General features: G+C 47.7%; 1 protein-coding gene across 1 annotated transcript in view; it reads left to right on the top strand.

The window, feature by feature from the left end:
- Window positions 1-21,231, top strand: part of LOC311126986 (CUB and sushi domain-containing protein 3-like) — a gene marked incomplete at both ends in the record, with an annotated part of 648,334 nt that overhangs the window by 416,390 nt on the left and 210,713 nt on the right. The window contains 4 exons of the mRNA XM_084158716.1: window positions 1,025-1,138; window positions 3,514-3,702; window positions 5,842-6,000; window positions 7,743-7,931. Of these exons, the coding sequence (XP_084014842.1) occupies window positions 1,025-1,138; window positions 3,514-3,702; window positions 5,842-6,000; window positions 7,743-7,931 (651 nt within the window). The remainder of the gene's footprint in view (window positions 1-1,024; window positions 1,139-3,513; window positions 3,703-5,841; window positions 6,001-7,742; window positions 7,932-21,231) is intronic.

Below are 21,231 nucleotides of genomic sequence, written 5' to 3' on the forward strand. Positions count from 1 at the left end.
GGATGGATCTAATCACAGGAAAGCACCTAGAGGAAACCCTGCTTTAGTCTGCTTCACACCACAGACTGGGAGAGGAATTCACCTTTCTTTCAGCATGACAATAACCTGCAACACAAGGTCAAAGCTACAATGGAGTTCCTTACCATTAAGACAGCGAATGTTTCTGAGCGGCCAAGTTACAGTTTTTTAAATCTGTTTGTAAATCTATGGCAAGACTTGACAATTGCTCTATAGCCATGGTCCCCAACATCTTGACAGAGCTTGAAGAATTGTGAATACAATAATGGTCAAATGTTGTACAGTCCAGGTGTGCAAAGCTCTTATAGACTTACCCATGAAGACTCACAGCTGTAATCCATGCCAAAGGTGTTTCTAACATGTATTGACACAGGGAGCTTAATATTTATGCAACGACTATATTTTATTTATTTTATTTGTATTAATCTTAAAACATTTTTTGAATTGTTCTTCCGCTTTGAAATGACATTAGTATTTTGTGTAGATTGTTGACAAAAAATGACAATTAAATCAATGTTAATCCCACTTTGTAACACAATAAAATGTGAAGACGTCCAAGGGCTCTGAATACTTTTGCAAGGCACTGTATCTTCCAAGTGATTAACTTACACCAAGATAAGATCATATGGTTGTTTCAAAGGTACCCCATCTCTTCATCAGAGTGTCCATCTTGCTAATACCTTGACAACTACAGTACTGTCTTCAGACTTGGGTTCAAATAGTATTTGATTAATTTCAAATACTTTAGCTGTGCTTGGTTGAGCTGGCCTGGCACCTGATTATATCAAGCCAGGTCTGATAGTGTTACATCAAGCCAGGTCTGATAGTGTTCAGTGATGTCTATGCCTCCTATCTGAAAGGCTGTGTGTGTGTGTGTGTGTGCGTGTGCGTGTGTGCGTGTGCGTGCGTGTGCGTGCGTGTGCGTGTGTGTGCGTGTGTGTGTGTGTGTGTGTGTGTGTGTTGGTGTGTGTGTGTGCGTGGGTGTGTGTGTGTGTGGTTCCTCCAGGGGACATCATCAGGTACCAGTGCCTGCCAGGGTTCAGCCTGCTGGGCTCGGAGATCCTGACGTGCCGGCTGGGGGAGAGGCTCCAGATGGACGGCCCTCCACCTCTTTGCCAAGGTTAGTATCGGCTGCATCTGCAATGGCACCCTATTCCTTATGTAGTGCACTGCTTTTGACCAGGGGTCATAGATGGACCAGGTAATTTAGTGTTGGCAGATCTAGAGGGCTTCTAAACCGAAGGCATCACTCAGAATTCAAACATTCCTCTTATAACCGTTTGGCTCTGCTGAAAAGTAGTGCACTATATAGTGAATAGGGTGCCATTATGATTCCATCCATCTCCTGGGCTGTAGCACAGAGAGTTCACATTATGGGAAACATGGAGTCAGCTGCCACGCTGTAGCATTGTTTTACCTCTTACTTCACCTCATTCTTCTATTTGTTGATATCTGATGTACACATTTCTATATACAGTTGGAAATATTGAGCTCTCTGCTGACACAATCTATATTTGTTCAAGCTGTTTTAACGTGTCATATATCTACTTTCTGTTCTCCCAGCTCAAATGTTTTGCTGCCCTTTTTGCCTGAATATTTCACATTTGTTGGCAACGTTAACCTTTTATTGTGTTGTATTACCTTCTCTCTAAAAAGGCCTGAAGAAAGTTAGCTGTTGTCAGAATAACAATATGTTAGAAAGTTTAGTAATTATCTCAGACATGCCACCCTCCAGTGCTGAGAAAGGTGCTGATATATAAGCATCTCTCTTCCATTGGGGATTATTATTATGCTACCAAGGGACAAAGCTAGCACAGTGAACCAGTACTCTGTACCCTGAGGCCCTGTACCTGTCTCAGGCTAAATGGAATTGTTTCATTGCACATTATTATTTCACTGTAATTTCCACAGCCACAGTCACAGCCACAGTCACAGCCACAGCCAGAGTCACAGCCACAGCCACAGTCACAGCCACAGTCACAGTCACAGCCACAGCCACAGTCACAGTCACAGTCACAGCCAGAGTATGTCACAGCCAAGCCACAGTCACAGCCACAGTCACAGCCACAGTCACAGCCACAGCCACAGCCACCGCCACAGTCACAGCCACAGTCACAGCCACAGTCAGTCACAGCCATAGTCACAACCACAGCCACAGCAACAGCCACAGCCACAGTCAGTCACAGCCACGACCACAGCCACAGCCACAGTCACAAACATAACCAGAGCCACAGCCACAGTCACAGCCACAATCACAGTCACAGCCACAGCCACAGTCACAGCCACGGTCACAGCCACAGCCACAGTCTCAGCCACGGCACGGCCACAATCACAGCCACAGTCACAGCCACAGTCACAGTCACAGCCACAGTCACAGTTAGTCACAGCCACAGCCACACTATGTCACAGCCAAGCCACAGTCACAGCCACAGCCACAGCCACGGTCACAGCCACGGTCACAGCCACAACCACAGCCACAGTCACAGCCACAGTCACAGCCACAGCCACAGCCACGGCCATGGTCACAACCACTGCCACTGCCACGGCCACGGCCACTGCCACTGCCACGTCCATGGTCACAGCCACAACCACAGTCACAGCCACAGTCACAGCCACATTCACAGCCACAGCCACAGTCACAGCCACAGTCACAGCCACAGTCACAGTCTCAGCCACGGCACGGCCACAGTCACAGCCACAGTCACAGCCACAGACACAGCCACAGTCACAGCCACAGACACAGCCACAGTCACAGTTAGTCACAGCCACAGCCACAGTATGTCACAGCCAAGCCACAGTCACAGCCACAGTCACAGCCACAGCCACAGTCAGTCACAGCCACGGTCACAGCCACAGTCAGTCACAGCCACAGTCAGTCACAGCCACGGTTACAGCCACAGCCACAGCCACAGCCACGGTCACAGCCACAGCCTCAGTCACAGCCACAGTCGGTCACAGCCACAGACACAGTCACAGCCACAGTCACAGCCACAGCCACAGTCTCAGCCACAGTCACAACCACAGTCACAGCCACAGTCGGTCACAGCCACAGTTACAGCCACAACCACAGTCACAGCAACAGTCACAGTCACAGCCACAGTCTCAGCCACAGTCACAGTCACGGCCACAGCCACGGTCACAGCCACAGCCACAGTCACAGCCACAGTCACAGTGTCAGCCACGGCCATGGTCACAACCACTGCCACGGCCACGGCCACGGCCACTGCCACTGCCACGTCCATGGTCACAGCCACAACCACAGCCACAGTCACAGCCACAGTCACAGCCACAGTCACAGCCACAGTCAGTGGAACGACTCCTTTCTTTTACTCTTTCCGCTTTCTTCCCTCCACTTCCTGTTTTACCTCTGTCCTCTCTTTCCTTTCTCTTCACTCTGTCCTTTTTCCTCAAAATTCCCTCTTCATCCTCTCTTTCCTCTCTTTCTCCTTTCTTTCTGCTCCTTTTTTCCATCTCTTTCCACCCTCCACTCCACAGTACAATGTCCTGCCAACGAGGTCCGCTTCGACTCGACGGGGGTGATCCTGAGTCCTGGCTACCCAGACAGCTACCCCAACCTCCAGACGTGTTCCTGGCTCATCAACGTAGAGAAGGGCTACAACATCACCCTCCATTTCCAACTCTTCCAGACAGAGAAGGAGTTTGACATCCTGGAGATATTTGACGGTGGGACATTTATCAACATTCCTAGTACCGCAATTAATCCTATCTCTTCACATCTCTCATCGCCAGATAATTGCAAATGACCACAGATTTAACTGTCACGTATAGGCTTTGGATAATGAATCCCTAAGTTATTAGTTATACGTCTCTAAACTCAGACATTACTCCAAGCACCCTTCCAAGCACCCTTCCAAGCCACCTTGTACTAATCCTAAATGCCAGATTACTTTACCTAAGTAAACTATCACTTACAACCAATGTTCCCTCTAATTCTTTGGGGGCACTGAGAAAATTTGAGGTCTTGTGAGTGGAAACTTGAACGTTGTGAGAATTTTGTGCAACTTCCAGCGCACGTTTACAGTGAACACTGAGGCTGTACCCTTACAGTTTTAGACAGTAGCCCATATGGCTGTAGCCTTATAGTTTTAGACAGTAGCCCATATGGCTGTAGCCTTACAGTTTTAGACAGTAGCCCATATGGCTGTAGCCTTACAGTTTTAGACAGTAGCCCATATGGCTGTAGCCTTACAGTTTTAGACAGTAGCCCATATGGCTGTTGTGGCTATTTGAGCATAATGTAGGCCTACCAACAAAACCAATGGAGCAAATCCCATAACGTTTTCACTTGGAAATAGCTTTTAATTTCTATGATATAGCCTACAGTAGCCTATATGTGGTGTTCAATACAGGCCTACATTGCATGATACCTTAAATACCATTTTTACATTATGAAGGGCTTGACATTAATTAATGATTTATTTCTTGGTCTGTAACACCATGGACCAAATAGCTGACTGTAAATTGCATTGTATTGTGTTGTATGATGCAAGACACCACTTTACAAAATAAAAGTAATTATTATTACCATACAGAGAATTAGACAATGTAGGCAACCCCTCTGCCTATTGGCTTATTTGCAGATTCAAGCCTGTCTCAAAATACAACACTGCCCCTTTCATTTTGACATAAGCTATTTACCATGACTGGCTTTTAAAAGACTGCTTGAAATGTAGCCTACAAGTTTTGTGCTCTTTTAGGAAGCAGTAACTCCAAATTGCTGACCTATACTTATCTAGAACTGGGCTAATAACTCGGTAACTAGCGAAGAATATCAACAAATGTGCACACGCGCAGCTCTGCGCTCTGATCAGAACTGATCCGAAAAACGTCTTCACTCGCTGGTGATTGAAAGACCGATTGTGGGCCATCCCCGCCAATAGAATTCTACTCCTTTGTAGGACAGACTCTGCCTACAATAAAATCACAGACTCAATCTTACAAAGTTAGATTTGGTTTGTTGCATTGAAAAGGGGCTGATATAATGTTGATTCAATCAAAGATAAAACGTTGATCTATATAGTACAAACTAATGGTGCGAACTCTGTGAAGTTCAGTCTCTTGCGTCTCTGTGCAGCCTGGCATTTCTTCTGCGCATCAGTCCTGGGGGAGGTGCACCGCCGGGCAAGCGCGCAGTTTAGAGGGAATATTACTTACAAAGATTGTAAAATTGAGTCAACCCTACTTTATTGAGTTCTTAGTCATGCAATCTGGCTATTTGCTATTGTAATTGACTGCTTAAAGACGAATAAACCTAGCCACTGCAAGGTCGAATGAATCCAACCAATCATGCTTTGAATTCCAATAGAGGAGCTAGCCAAGGCCCCCACTAGCTAACAAGTGTGGTTATACAGAACACTCTTTGGATTGTCTCTGTCCACTTCGAGGGAATGTACCACCTATTAACTAGCCAACCTCTAATGATGTCACACCATGTGCTTTTCTGCGCTTGTGGAGCCAGAAAATTCACCTGAAACACCATTATTTTAAACACTCCATTCTCTTCCCTCTGCCTTTGTCTGTGTCACTCTGTGTCTCTGTCCTAACAGGTCCTAACATCTCTCTGTGTCTCTGTCCTAACAGGTCCTAACATCTCTCTGTGTCTCTGTCCTAACAGGTCCTAACATGTCTCTGTCCTAACAGGTCCTAACATCTCTCTGTGTCTCTGTTCTAACAGGTCCTAACATCTCTCTGTGTCTCTGTCCTAACAGGTCCTAACATGTCTCTGTCCTAACAGGTCCTAACATCTCTCTGTGTCTCTGTTCTAACAGGTCCTAACATCTCTCTGTGTCTCTGTCCTAACAGGTCCTAACATCTACAGCCAGATTCTGGCGTCACTAAGCGGTGACATCACCACGCCCTTTAACCTCACGACCTCAGGTCATCAGCTTCTTCTGCGCTGGTCCTCTGACCATGGCACCAACAGGAAAGGTTTCCACGTCAGATATGTGGGTGAGTATCAAAGTATGTATCCTGTTAATAATGACTTTCCTTCAACCGGCATGTCTTCATACACCCCCCTATACTACACAACCAATAGGAGTTATTAACATCATGGTGAAGGTACAGGGCCACACCTGAAATAGACTGGCCAGTGGGCAGTTCTGGCAAATGCCAGATGGGCTGGTCCATCTTTAGCCCAGTGGGCCGGTCTAAATCTGGGTTTTTTGGCAGAATGATCATTATTTGTATAATAATGGGTCAGGGAGGACAAAATGGGCCGGTTTGTTAGAAATGCACGTGCCGATTTCTGATCCCAGTCCATCCCTGATCCAGTCTATCCCTGATCCCAGTCCATCCCTGATCCAGTCTATCCCTGATCCCAGTCCATCCCTGATCCAGTCTATCCCTGATCCCAGTCCATCCCTGATCCAGTCTATCCCTGATCCCAGTCCATCCCTGATCCAGTCTATCCCTGATCCGGTCTATCCCTGATGCTAGTCTATCCCTGATCCCAGTCTATCCCTGATCCCAGTCTATCCCTGATCCCATTCCATCCCTGATCCCATTCCATCCCTAGGCCCTGTCAATTCCTAGGCCCCGTCCATCCCTCATCCCAAAACATCCCTGGGCCCCATCCATCCTTGGGCCCCATTACTGAAAACAAACTGGCCTTTAGGATTCCCTACTAATTCCCTACTGAACAGGAATTAGTCTAGCCATCACAATCATCACTGTGTTGTGTGTAAATGTTGTCTTTTGTTGTGTTGTGTTGTAATGTACTGTACTGTTCTATATGGTCTATGTGCACACTGTAAGTACAATTAAGTCATTATTATAATCATTATGTACTTGTCTGAAAGCAGAGAAAAGGGCAACCAGTGAAGAATAATAAAATAATAATAATAATATGCAGTAACATCCACCATGTTGTAGAGACGTGACTCTCCTTCTCAGTCTACAGCAGTACATCCACCATGTTGTAGAGACGTGACTCTCCTTCTCAGTCTACAGCAGTAACATCCACCATGTTGTAGAGACATGACTCTCCTTCTCAGTCTACAGCAGTAACATCCACCATGTTGTAGAGACGTGACTCTCCTTCTCAGTCTACAGCAGTAATATCCACCATGTTGTAGAGATGTGACTGTCCTTCTCAGTCTACAGCAGTAACATCCACCATGTTGTAAAGACGTGACTATCCTTCTCAGTCTACAGCAGTAACATCCACCATGTTGTAGAGACGTGACTCTCCTTCTCAGTCTACAGCAGTAACATCCACCATGTTGTAGAGACGTGACTCTCCTTCTCAGTCTACAGCAGTAACATCCACCATGTTGTAGAGACGTGACTCTCCTTCTCAGTCTACAGCAGTAACATCCACCATGTTGTAGAGACGTGACTCTCCTTCTCAGTCTACAGCAGTAACATCCACCATGTTGTAGAGACGTGACTGTCCTTAGGCCATCTCTCTCATTATCTCATAAATATAATGTATTTTTCATAAGTTTCTGTGAATAACAATTTAACATCAACGTCAAGCAAACTTTGTTAATTGCTGTACGCCTCCTCTCCTCTCCTCTCCTCTCCTCTCCTCTCCTCTCCTCTCCTCTCCTCTCCTCTCCTCTCCTCTCCTCTCCTCTCCTCTCCTCTCCTCTCCTCTCCTCTCCTCTCCTCTCCTCTCCTCTCCTCTCCTCTCCTCTCCCCTCTCCCCTCCCCCCTCTCTTTTCCACTCCACTCCTCTCCTCTCCTCTCCCTCTCCTCAGCTATGTACTGCAGTACCCCAGACTCCCCCCAGCAGGGTTTTGTAGTGAGCCAGACAGGAGGGCATCTCAACAGTGTGGTGCGTTGGGGCTGTGACCGGGGCTACCGGCTTATTGGAAAGGCCACAGGTGTCTGTAAGAAGACGGCATATGGGTATTATGCCTGGGACTCACCAGTACCTGCATGTCAAGGTAAGAGCACTAAACACTGTGTCTACTGGCAGGCTTGAGGCAGGCAGACATGTATTTCTTTTTTTTGTCTAGGCTCTGTCCCAAATGGTACCCTGTTCCCTATATAGTGAACTACTTTTGACCAGGGTCCTATGGGTCCTGGTCAAACGTAGTGCACTATATAAGAAATAGGGCACAATTTCAGACGCAGCCTGGTCAATTCTCTCACTTCCACCAGGCAGACAGGCCCTATGTCTCACCCTCATTTCCTCAGCCCCCTCTTCAGCCCCTATCACAGACAGTAGCTAGTTGTGTCGGACAGTCTCTCTTCAGCCCCTATCACAGACAGTAGTTAGTTGTGCCTAACAGTCTCTCTTCAGCCCCTATCACAGACAATAGCTAGTTGTGTCTGACAGTCTCTCTTCAGCCCCTATCACAGACAGTAGTTAGTTGTGCCTAACAGTCTCTCTTCAGCCCCTATCACAGACAGTAGCTAGTTGTGTCTGACAGTCTCTCTTCAGCCCCTATCACAGACAGTAGCTAGTTGTGTCTGACAGTCTCTCTTCAGCCCCTATCACAGACAGTAGCTAGTTGTGTCTGACAGTCTCTTTTTAGCCCCTATCACAGACAGTAGTTAGTTGTTTCTAACAGTCTCTCTTCAGCCCCTATCACAGACAGTAGCTAGTTGTGTCTGACAGTCTCTCTTCAGCCCCTATCACAGACAGTAGTTAGTTGTGTCTGACAGTCTCTCTTCAGCCCCTATCACAGACAGTAGCTAGTTGTGTCTGACAGTCTCTCTTCAGCCCCTATCACAGACAGTAGCTAGTTGTGTCTTACAGTCTCTCTTCAGCCCTTATCACAGACAGTAGCTAGTTGTGTCTGACAGTCTCTCTTCAGCCCCTATCACAGACAGTAGCTAGTTGTGTCTGACAGTCTCTCTTCAGCCCCATGTCAGTAGCTGAACCTCTGATTGAGGAGAATGTTCTGCCAAGTAGAAACAGAACAGAAATCAAACCTCTTTTGTTCTGTCAATTCCACCTCCTTTAGATGACTCTGGCTAGCTAACTTCCTTCCTGATTACCATGCTGTCTGTGTCAGTGGATGCATCCCAAATGGAACTCTATTCCCTAGATAGTGCACTACTTTTGACCAGGGCACATAGGGCTCATAGGGTCCTGGTCAAAAGTAGTGCACTAAATAGGGAATAGGGTGTCATTTGGCACGGACCCTCTTCTGTGTCGGTTCCGTAACAGCGTTGTTGTGTTCCGTTCACCTAATTGGGTTATTTGTTACCCTGGGAACCACACATTGTAGAAGGTGTCTTGTCATTCTGTTCTGAAGCACTGCAGAGTTAACACCACTGTCTGTTTAACTAGCACAGACAGGTTCATTATGCTGAAGCTGGGATTATATATTACTACTGCTAAGGTTATGTAGCACTACCTGTGAAATAATTGACACAATACTAATCTAGTCACCCACAACCAAATGAGCTACTAAAGTGGTTACTAGAAACTAACACATCATTGATGATTGTCTTTCTCTTATTGCTCTTAAGGTGCAGGTGTCTTTAAGTGGTGTGTTTTTATGATGTGTTTAAGATCCTTTTCTTGTCTTTGTAATCATTGCTGATGCTTATGGTGATCAAACAATTGACCAAGTTGGGATCAATTAAGTTCTACTCTACTCTACTCTACTCTGCTCTACTCTACTCTATTCTACTTTACTCTATTCTGCTCTGCTCTGCTCTGCTCTGCTCTGCTCTGCTCTACTCTACTCTACTCTACTCTACTCTACTCTACTCTACTCTGCTCTGCACTGCTCTGCTCCGCTCCATTTTGCTCTACTCTACTCTATTCTACTATATTCTGCTATATTCTATTCTACTCTACTCTACTCTGCTCTACTCTATTCTACTATATTCTGCTATATTCTATTCTACTCTATTCTACTCTACTCTACTCTGTTCTACTCTACTCTGTTCTACTCTACTCTTTAAACAACTATGTGGGAGGACATAATGAAACGTGAGAGGAAGGTACAAGAAAATACCTAATACTTAATTTCCCATCTATAGGTGAATGTAATGGTGATGGTCCATGTTGTTTCTGATACCCCCAGGTGTCCTAAAATAGAGAATCAAAAAGCTAGATGGTGCATGTTATTGCTGTCTAAAACTGTTTTTATGGTAGATGTCATAGAGAAGAGGCTATTAGGGGTTAAACAACACTGTGTAATCAGGTGGAATGTGGGAGGAACAAAATACATTGTACTTTATTTCACATCTATAGGTGAATGTAATGTATTTCTCTATCTCACTTTCCATCCTTTAACTAAATATACTTTCCCACAACCCGCCTCACCCAATGTGGAACGGATTCTATTATTTCTTTATTTTTATCAAGAACCTAAGGCTGAAACTAGCCAGCTAACTAGCTACTTGCTATTAGCCACCGTTAGCGGTCTTCACCACTGTCCGTGGCCTGCACTACCTACCAGCCAGCTCTAGCCTGGACAATTATCGGCCAGTCTGCACAGCGTGCTATCGACCCAGAGCATATCAGATTTTCTGCCGGAATCACTGAATCACTGGACCTTAACACCGGACCATCGCAACTAGCTAGCTGCAACCGAATGGCTGTTGTTGGCTAATCACCAGTGTCCCAACGTACCAGTTAGCCTTGAGCTAGCCTCGAGCCAGGCCCATCTCCCGGCTATCTACCTCTCTGTCAACCGGACGGGACCTCCTAGTGTCGACACGGAGCCCCGCCGATCCATCACGACTGGTCTGCCGAAGTAATCGTCTGATGTGGTTTCAACAGGCTTCCCGTTGCGACGACCATCTGCTAGCCCCGGCCCGCTAGTACACGCAATCAACAGCCGTGCCTCCTGCTCGCCTGTGCTGTAGCAGCCTACGAACTGCTCCCGGACTTACTTATTGCTGTTCACTGGATCTCACTCAGCTACACAGCTAATGCCTGCTGGACTGTCCCTTTACACGGTACCCCATCCTGTTTATCTGTTTAGCTTCAGCCCAAACTTTCGTCGCCATTACCAGTTGTTGGCTTAGCCCTCTCGAATAACACCTGTAATTGCGTTATGCCTCTCTCCCATGTCAATATGCCTAGCCTATTGCTGTTTGGGTTAGTTCTTATTATACAATTTCACTGTAGAGCCCCAAGTTCCACTCAACCAGCCTCAAAGAGCTCCTTTGTCCCACCCCCCATACATGCGGAGACCGGCTCAATCGGTACCTCCAGTGATGCTATCTCTTTTATAGTTACCCAATGCTTAGGTGTACCTCCACTGTACTCATATCCTTCCATATCCTTGTCTGTACATAATGCCCTGAATCTATTCTACATGTCATGAACCCTGCGTCCTGAGTCTGTTCCTGCCTTTGTTGCCGTTTTTCTGCTCGGTATCTCCTGTTTCCTGAAGGTTCCTGATCGCACCCTGTCCGGTTGCCAGGCGACGTTGCTAGGCGGGTGATCTCTCGATTACCCGCACCTGCTTCTCATCAGCTTCGGCACACCTGGTCCTGATCATCACCCCTTCTTAAGGTCTGACCTGACATCCATTCCCTGCCGGATCGTTAACCGTTAACAGTATGTTTTGTCAGCGTATCAGCCTCTGAGTACTAGCGTTAGTTTTGTTGTTTTGCACCTTGTTGACCTGCCTTGTACTTACCTCCGTTTTTTTTCTGTCTACAGTCATTCTCCCGGAACCTTCACCCAACCCCTGCCGTGCCATCATTTAATCTGCCACTTCACCTCCACCTACTCATCTCCGCCACCCGCTCCGTCTCCTGGATTATTCTGCATCTTTTGAATCTGTAAATAAACACTCACCTTCGTTCAACTCACCTTGTCCTGGTCTGCTTCTGGGTTCTGTCTTAGAGAACCGTGACAGAACGATCCGGCCAGAAATGAACCCAGCGGACCTGGACTCTGTTCGCCATGCCATTCCCCATCAGGAGAAGATGTTGGGACAACATAGCACAGCGCTACAGGAGATAGCGTTGTCAGTTCAGAACTTTTCTACCAGTCTGACGAAGATCCAGGCTCAGCTCAGTTTGCCGGTGGAGAATCCACCACCGGTTTCACCCATCTCACCTGCCGCTTCTGGAGCTGTGCCCTTCCGTGAGCCCAAGGTTCCGACGCCTGATAAATATGAGGGGGATTTGGGAAGATGCCGTTCCTTTCTTATGCAGTGTGGATTAGTGTTCGATCTACAGCCCCACTCTTATGCCACAGACAAGGCTAGGATAGCCTTTGTCATTGAATTGCTGCGTGGTAGAGCCCTGGAGTGGGCTTCAGCCGTATGGGAACGACAGGACACCTGCATGGCTTCATACCAGGAGTTCACGGCAGAGATGAGGAAGCTGTTTGACCATCCTGTCCGAGGTAAGGACGCAGCTAAGCGCCTGTTTTCTGTTCGCCAAGGAGCTCGCAGAGTGGCCGACTTCGTAATCGAATTCAGGACATTGGCTGTGGAGAGTGGGTGGAATGAAGAGTCACTGCAAGCGGCCTTTTATCAGGGGTTGTCGGAGCAACTCAAGGATGAGCTGATCTCCTATCCGGAGCCTAGTGACCTGGACAGTTTGGTCGCTTTGTCTATTCGGGTGGATAACAGAGTTCGAGAGAAAAGGAGGGAGAAGCAATGGGGCCCGTCCAATCAATCAGCTTCTCGGTTCCCAGTCGGGTCAGGAGGTGGACCAGAACGCGTCGATCATTGTCCACCACACAGGATTAGTGGAGAGGTCCTGCCTCCAGATTCTGAACCCATGCAAGTGGGGCGGCACGGGTTAACCAAGGAGGAGCGCCAACATAGACGTGAGACCAACCGCTGCCTCTACTGTGGTAGTTCGGGACATTACATCTCCTCCACTTGTTCCCAGCGGCCGTCAAACTGCCCGGCTCGCTAAGTTTGGGAGGACTTTTAGCGAGCCGGTTTCAACCTCTCAATAACCCTGTCAGACCCCGTTTCCCGGCTACCCTCATGAACAGGAATCAGAGTTTAGCGATTAACGCTTTCATCGATTCAGGTGCCGATGGCAGCTTTATTGATGCCGACGTGGTGGAACAGCTGGGGCTTCCCAAGGAACGACTACCGGAAGCCATTGAAGCTACCACTCTGAACGGCAGTAGTCTGGCACGTATCACGATGAGGACTGAACCGGTTAAGATGCTGTTGTCAGGGAATCATTCTGAGGTTATCTCATTCTTCATTCTGCCTTCTCCCCATGTTCCTCTGGTCCTTGGATACCCCTGGCTGAAGGAACACAATCCCACGTTCGATTGGGTGACTGGCAAGGTAACTAGTTGAGGCATTGATTGTCATGCTAACTGCCTCAAGACTGCCTGTTCCCATTCTGTTCCCAGTCAGGTCATTGAGGCTAACCCCCCCAGATTTGTCCCTGGTCCCCGAAACATATCACGATTTGGGGGAGGTGTTCAGTAAGCAGAGGGCTCTGTCACTCCCTCCCCACCGACCATATGATTGTGCCATAAACCTGTTCCCTGGAGCTGTCTATCCCAAGGGACAGTTATACAGCATCTCCCGACCTGAACGTGAAGCTCTGGAGACCTACATAAAGGAGTCCCTAGCTGCTGGTCTCATTCGTCCCTCGTCATCACCCCTGGGGGCAGGATTCTTCTTTGTGAGTAAGAAGGATGGCTCTCTTCGACCTTGTATTGATTATCGGGGGTTGAAGGATATCACGGTCAAGAACAAGTATCCCCTGCCCTTGATGAGCTCTGCCTACGACTCCTTACAGGGTGCTACGGTGTTCACCAAGCTGGACCTACGCAATGCGTATCATCTGGTCCGGATCAGAGAGGGGGACGAGTGGTTGACTGGTTTCAATACACCGATAGGTCATTTCGAGTATCAGGTGATGCCGTTTGGACTGACCAATGCTCCAGCAGTCTTCCAGAGTATGGTGAATGACGTCCTGAGAGATATGATCAGTCTTTTTGTGTTCGTTTACCTGGATGACATTCTTATCTTCTCTAAGGAGCCTTCCAGCCACGTCCAGCATGTCAAGCAGGTTCTGCAGCGATTGTTGGAGAATCGCCTGTTTGTGAAGGCCGAGAAGTATGAATTTCACGCCCACACTACATCCTTCCTCAGGTACATCATCTCCAGGGGAGAGATTAGGATGGACCAAGAGAAGGTTAGGGCGGTTCTGGATTGGGCCCAGCTCGGTACGAGATTGCAGCTCCAGAGGTTTCTGGGGTTTGCGAATTTCTATCGTAGATTTATCCGTGACTACAGCCGTGTGGCCGCTCCTTTAACTGCCCTAACTTCTAGTACCAGAACCTTCAGTTGGAATCCTGAGGCGGACCGAGCATTTCTGGATTTGAAGAGGTGATTCACCAACGCTCCGATTCTCTCTCAACCTGACACTGCCCGTCAGTTTGTTGTTGAGGTGGATGCGTCTGATGTGGGGGTTGGCGCCATCCTGTCCCAGCGATGCTCCACTGACGGTAAACTCCATCCCTGCGCCTACTACTCTCGTCGTCTTTCGTCTGCGGAGAGGAACTACGATGTGGGTAATCGGGAGCTTCTCGCAGTGAAACTTGCCTTGGAGGAGTGGCGCCACTGGTTGGAGGGGGTGGAGCAACCGTTTGTTGTCTGGACTGACCACAAGAATCTTGCTTACGCGCAATCGGCTAAACGTCTCAACTCCCGTCAGGCCAGGTGGTCGTTGTTTTTTGGACGCTTTAATTTTTCCTTGACGTTCCGACCGGGGTCTAAGAACGGCAAGGCAGACGCCTTGTCCCGGATGTTCTCCAAGACGGAGGAGAGTGGGGCCAAGACTGAGACGATTCTTCCCCGGAACCTTGTCGTAGGAGCCGTTATGTGGAGGATTGAGGAGGAGGTTATGGCGGCCCTTCGGACGCAGCCCGGCCCCGGTAACGGTCCACCCGGTCGGTTGTTTGTGCCTGAGTCGGTCCGTTCGGCTGTCCTCCAATGGTCCCACGCCAGCAAGATGGCTTGCCACCCTGGCGTGGCTCGGACGATGGCGCTTCTACGCAGACGATTTTGGTGGCCTGCCATGGGAGAAGATACTCGGAGGTTTGTTGCTGCCTGTCCAGTTTGTGCGCAGAATAAGAGTGCCAATCGGCCCAGCTCTGGACTTCTTCACCCCCTACCTATCCCCCGGCGACCATGGTCGTATCTGGCCCTGGACCTTGTCACTGGGTTGCCCTCTTCTGAGGGGAACACGGTCATTCTGACTATTGTGGACAGATTCAGCAAGTTCGCCCACTTTGTGCCCATCTCCAAGCCTCCCTCTGCCTCTGAGACGTCCAAGATCCTGGTTAGGGAGGTTTTCAGGGTTCACGGATTGCCCAGTGACATAGTTTCCGACCGTGGTCCTCATTTCACCTCTGCTGTCTGGAAGTCCTTCTGTTTGGCCATTGGAGCTACAGTCAGTCTTACATCTGGATTTCACCCCCAATCCAATGGACAGGCGGAGAGAGCCAACCAGATGATGGAATCCACGCTGCGCTGCCTTGTTTCCTCCAACCCCACCTCTTGGGTCTCTCAGTTGCCTTGGGTGGAGTATGCCCACAATACTCTCACTACTTCCGCCACTGGGATGTCTCCCTTCCAGTGCCTATACGGCTACCAACCCCCCTTGTTTCCTTCTCAGGAGAAGGATCTCTCGGTTCCCTCTGTCCAGGCCCACATTCGTCGTTGCCACCGGACCTGGCATCGGGCCAGAAAGGCCCTCCTTCGGGTTTCTGACCGGTATCAGCTCCAGGCGAATCGTCGCCGTATTCCAGCCCCCGCTTATGCCATCGGAGATAGGGTCTGGTTGGCTACACGGGACCTTCCTCTGCGGACTGAGTCAAGGAAACTGTCACAGAGGTTCATTGGTCCGTTTGTGGTGGAGAGAGTGATTAATCCGGTTGTGGTTCGACTCAAGTTGCCTAGGACGCTCAGAGTCCATCCCACCTTCCATGTCTCCTGCATCAAGCCTGTTCTCATTTTACATTTTAGTCATTTAGCAGACGCTCTTATCCAGAGCGACTTACAGTTAGTGAATACATTTTTTTTTTATACTGGCCCCCCATGGGAATCAAACCCACAACCCTGGCGTTGCAAACGCCATGCTCTATCAACTGAGCTACATCCCTGCTGGCCATTCCCTCCCCTACCCTGGACGACGCTGGGCCAATTGTGCGCCGCCCATGAGTCTCCCGGTCGCGGCCGGCTGCGACAGAGCCTGGATTCGAACCAGGATCTCTAGTGGCACAGTTAGCACTGCGATGCAGTGCCTTAGACCACTGCGCCACTCAGGAGACAGCTTCTCCTCAGCCCTCTGTTGCCCCCTCCGCCTCCTCCTCCTCCTCCTCCTCGGATGATCAGAGGAGGTCCTGTCTACACGGTGCGCCGCATCATGGATTCCAGACGGCGGGGCCGGGGTTTCCAGTACCTCGTGGACTGGGAGGGGTATGGTCCTGAGGAGAGGAGTTGGATTCCTCAGCGTCAGATCCTTGATGCTGACCTCCTTCGTGACTTCTACCGCCTCCATCCTGGCGCTCCGGGTAGTCCACCCGGTGGCGTTCGTCGGAGGGGGGGTACTGTCATGAACCCTGCGTCCTGAGTCTGTTCCTGCCTTTGTTGCCGTTTTTCTGCTCGGTATCTCCTGTTTCCTGAAGGTTCCTGAACGCACCCTGTCCGGTTGCCGGGCGACGTTGCTAGGCGGGTGATCTTTCGATTACCCGCACCTGCTTCTCATCAGCCTCGGCACACCTGGTCCTGATCATCACCCCTTCTTAAGCTCTGACCTGACATCCATTCCCTGCCGGATCGTTAGCCATTAACAGTATGTTTTGTCAGCGTATCAGCCTCTGAGTACTAGCGTTAGTTTTGTTGTTTTGCACCTTGTTGACCTGCCTTGTACTTACCTCCGTTTTTTTTCTGTCTACAGTGATTCTCCCGGAACCTTCACCCAACCCCTGCCGTGCCATCATTTAATCTGCCACTTCACCTCCACCTACTCATCTCCGCCACCCGCTCCGTCTCCTGGATTATTCTGCATCTTTTGAATCTGTAAATAAACACTCACCTTCGTTCAACTCACCTTGTCCTGGTCTGCTTCTGGGTTCTGTCTTAGAGAACCGTGACACTACAACGCCCGGAAATCTGCCCCTTTTATTCTCTGTACCCAACGCACTAGAAGACCAGTTCTTAAAGCCTTTAGCCGTATCCTTATTCTATTCCTCCTCTGTTCCTCTGGTGATGTAGAGGTTAACCCAGGCCCTGTAGCCCCCAGTATCACTCCTACCCCCAGGCACTATCATTTGTTGACTTCTGTAATCGTAAATGCCTTGGTTTCTTGCATGTTAACATCAGAAGCCTCCTCCCCAAGTATGAGTTATTCACTGCGTTAGCACACTCTGCCAACCTTGATGTTCTAGCAGTGTCTGAATCTTGGCTTAGGAAGGACACCAAAAATTCAGAAATTTCCATCCCGAACTACAACATTTTCCATCTAGATAGAACTGACAAAGGGGGCGGAGTTGCAATCTACTATCATACTATTGCAATCTCTATCATACTATCCAGATCTGTGCCCAAACAGTTTGAGCTTCTACTTCTAAAAATCCACCTTTCCAGAAATAAGTCTCTCACTGTTGCCGCTTGCTACAGACCCCCCTCAGCTCCCAGTTGTGCCCTGGACACCATATGTGAATTGCTTGCCCCCATCTATCCTCAGAGTTCCTACTGCTTGGTGACCTAAATTGGGATATGCTTAACACGCCGGCCGTCCTAGAATCTAAACTAGATGCCCTCAATCTCACACAAATTATCAAGGAACCTACCAGGTACAACCCTAAATCTGTAAACATGGGCACCCTCATAGATATGAAAATGTATGCACTCACTAACTGTAAGTCGCTCTGGATAAGAGCGTCTGCTAAATGACTAAAATGTAATATCATCCTGTCTAATTTACCCTCTAAATACACCTCCGCTGTCTTCAACCAGGATCTCAGCAATCACTGCCTCATTGCCTGCATCCGTAATGGGTCCGCGGTCAAACGACCACCCCTCATCACTGTCAAACATTCCCTAAAACACTTCAGCGAGCAGGCCTTTCTAATTGACCTGGCCCGGGTATCCTGGATGGATTTTGACCTCATTCCGTCTGTGGAGGATGCCTGGATGTTCTTCAAAAGTGCTTTCCTCTCCATCTTAAATAAGCACGCCCCATTCAAAAAATTCAGAACTAAGAACAGATATAGCCCCTGGTTCACCCCAGACTTAACTGCCCTTGACCAGCACAAAAACATCCTGTGGCGTACTGCATTAGCATCGAACAGCCCCCGCGATATGCAACTTTTCAGGGAAGTTAGGAACCAATATACACAATCAGTTAGGAAAGAAAAGGCTAGCTTTTTCAAACAGAAATTTGCATCCTGTAGCACTGACTCCAAAAAGTTTTGGGACACTGTAAAGTCCATGGAGAATAAGAGCACCTCCTCCCAGCTACCCACTGCACTGAGGCTAGGAAACACTGTCACCACTGATAAATCTACGATAATTGAGAATTTCAATAAGCATTTTGCTACGGCTGGCCATGCTTTCCACCTGGCTAGCCCTACCCCGGCTACCAGCTCTGCACCCTCCACTACAACATGCCCATGCCCCCCCCCCCCCCCCCCGCTTCTCCTTCACCCAAATTCAGATAGCTGATGTCCTGAAAGAGCTGCTAAATCTGGACCCCTACAAATCATCTGGGCTAGACAATCTGGACCCTTTCTTTCTAAAATTAGCCGCCAAAATTGTCGGAACCCCTATTACTAGCCTGTTCAACCTCTCTTTTGTATCGTCTGAGATCCCCAGAGATTGGAAAGCTGCCTCGGTCATCCCCCTCTTCAAAGGGGGTGACACTCTAGATCCAAACTGTTACAGACCTATATCCATCCTGCCCTGCCTTTCGAAAGTATTTGAAAGCCAAGTTAACCAACAGATCACCGACCATTTCGAATCCCACTATACCTTCTCCGCTATGCAATCTGGTTTCCGAGCTGGTCATGGGTGCACCTCAGCCACGTTCAAGGTCCTAAATTATATAATAACCGCGATGGATAATAGACAGTACTGTGCAGCCGTCTTTATCGACCTGGCCAAGGATTTTGACTCTGTCAATCACCGCATTCTTATTGGCAGACTAAATAGCCTTGGTTTCTCAAATGACTGCCTCGCCTGGTTCACCAACTACTTCTCAGAAAGAGTTAAATGTGTCAAATCGGAGGGCCTGTTGTCTGGACCTCTGGCAGTCTCTATGGCGGTGCCACAGGGTTCAATTCTTGGGCCGACTCTATTCTCCGTGTATATCAATGATGTCGCTCTTGCTGCTGGTGACTCTCAGATCTACCTCTATGCAGACGACACCATTTTGTATAAATCTGGCCCTTAATTGGACACTGTGTTAACAAACCTCCAAACGAGCTTCAATGCCATACAACACTCCTTCAGTAGCCTCCAACTGCTCTTAAATGCTAGTAAAACTAAATGCATGCTCTTCAATCGAACGCTGCTTGCACCCGCCCACCCGACTAGAATCACTACTCTCGGCGGGTCTGACTTAGAATATGTGGACAACTACAAATACCTAGGTGTCTGGTTAGACTGTAAACTCTCCTTCCAGACTCACATTAATCATCTCCAATCCAAAGTTAAATCTAGAATCGGCTTCCTATTTCGCAACAAAGCCTCCTTCACTCATGCTGCTAAACATGCCCTCGTAAAACTGACTATACTACCGATCCTTGACTTCAGCGATGTAATTTACTAAATAGCTTCCAAAACTCTACTCAGCAAATTGGATGTAGTCTATCACAGTGCCATCAATTTTGTCACCAAAGCCCCATATTCTACCCACCATTGTGACCTGTACGCTCTCGTTGGCTGGCCCTCACTACATATTCGTCGCCAAACCCACTGGCTCCAGGTCATCTATAAATCACTTCTAGGCAAATCCCCGCCTTATCTTAGATCATTGGCCATCAAAGCAACACCCACCCTTAGTATGCGTTCCAGCAGGTATATCTCACTGGTCATCCCCAAAGCCAACACCTCCTTTGGCCGCCATTCCTTCCAGTTCTCTGCTGCAAATGACTGGAACGAACTGCAAAAATCTCTGAAGCTGGAGACACTTTTCTCCCTCACTAACTTTTAGCATCAGTTGTCAGAGCAGCTTACCGATCAATGCACCTGTACACAGCCCATCTGTAATTAGCCCACCCAACTACCTCATCCCCATATTGTTATTTACATTGTTATTTATTTTGCTCAATTGCACCCCAGTATCTCTATTTGCACATCATCTTCTGCACATCTATCACTCCAGTGTTAATACTAAATTGTAATTATTTTGCACTATGGCCTATTTATTGCCTTACCTCCATAACTTACTACATTTGCACACACTGTATATAGATTTCCTATTGTGTTATTGACTGTACGTTTTGTTTATTCCATATGTAACACTGCTTTGCTTTATCTTGGCCAGGTCGCAGTTGTAAATGAGAACGTGTTCTCAACTGACTTACCTGGTTAAATAAAGGTTAAATAAAAATAAAATAAAATATAGGTGAATGTAATGGTAATGTAACCTAAATCATAACCATGAATTCATCTATAGGTGAATGTAATGGTAGTGGAATCTAAATCATAACCATGAATTCATCTATAGGTGAATGTATGGTAGTGGAACCTAAATCATAACCATGAATTCATCTATAGGTGAATGTAATGGTAATGTAACCTAAATCATAACCATGAATTAATCTATAGGTGAATGTAATGGTAATCTAACCTAAATCATGAATTCCCTCTGCTATGAAACAGTTGTAGTGTAAGTCAATGGAACCAAATGAACAACTACATGATACCTAACTCGTCTAACAGTTAGTGGCCTTCTTCAAAGGGTTTCACTTTTCTTTTTAAGTCTCTTTTTTCATGAAATCACTAGATAAATTACTTGATCATAATTGCTACCAAAACGAGGGGATTCAATCATAAAATATAATACATGAAAGGTATCTCTGTGATCCGTCGTCTGTAAAGAAAGACAATGGAAATACCTAGATGATTTATTTTCTCTAAATCAATATCTCTATGGCATAGTGTTTTAGAAAGATAGAGGGAGGAAATTATCTAAATCAATATCTCAATGGCGTAGTGTTTTAGAAAGATAGAGGGAGGAAATTATCTAAATCAATATCTCTATGGCATAGTGTTTTAGAAAGATAGAGCTGTAGGAAATTACAGCCCTTAAGTAGTTGTTAATTAG

Source organism: Coregonus lavaretus, assembly GCF_964263955.1.
Source record: "Coregonus lavaretus genome assembly, chromosome: 3".
NCBI classification, from domain to species: Eukaryota; Metazoa; Chordata; class Actinopteri; order Salmoniformes; family Salmonidae; genus Coregonus; species Coregonus lavaretus.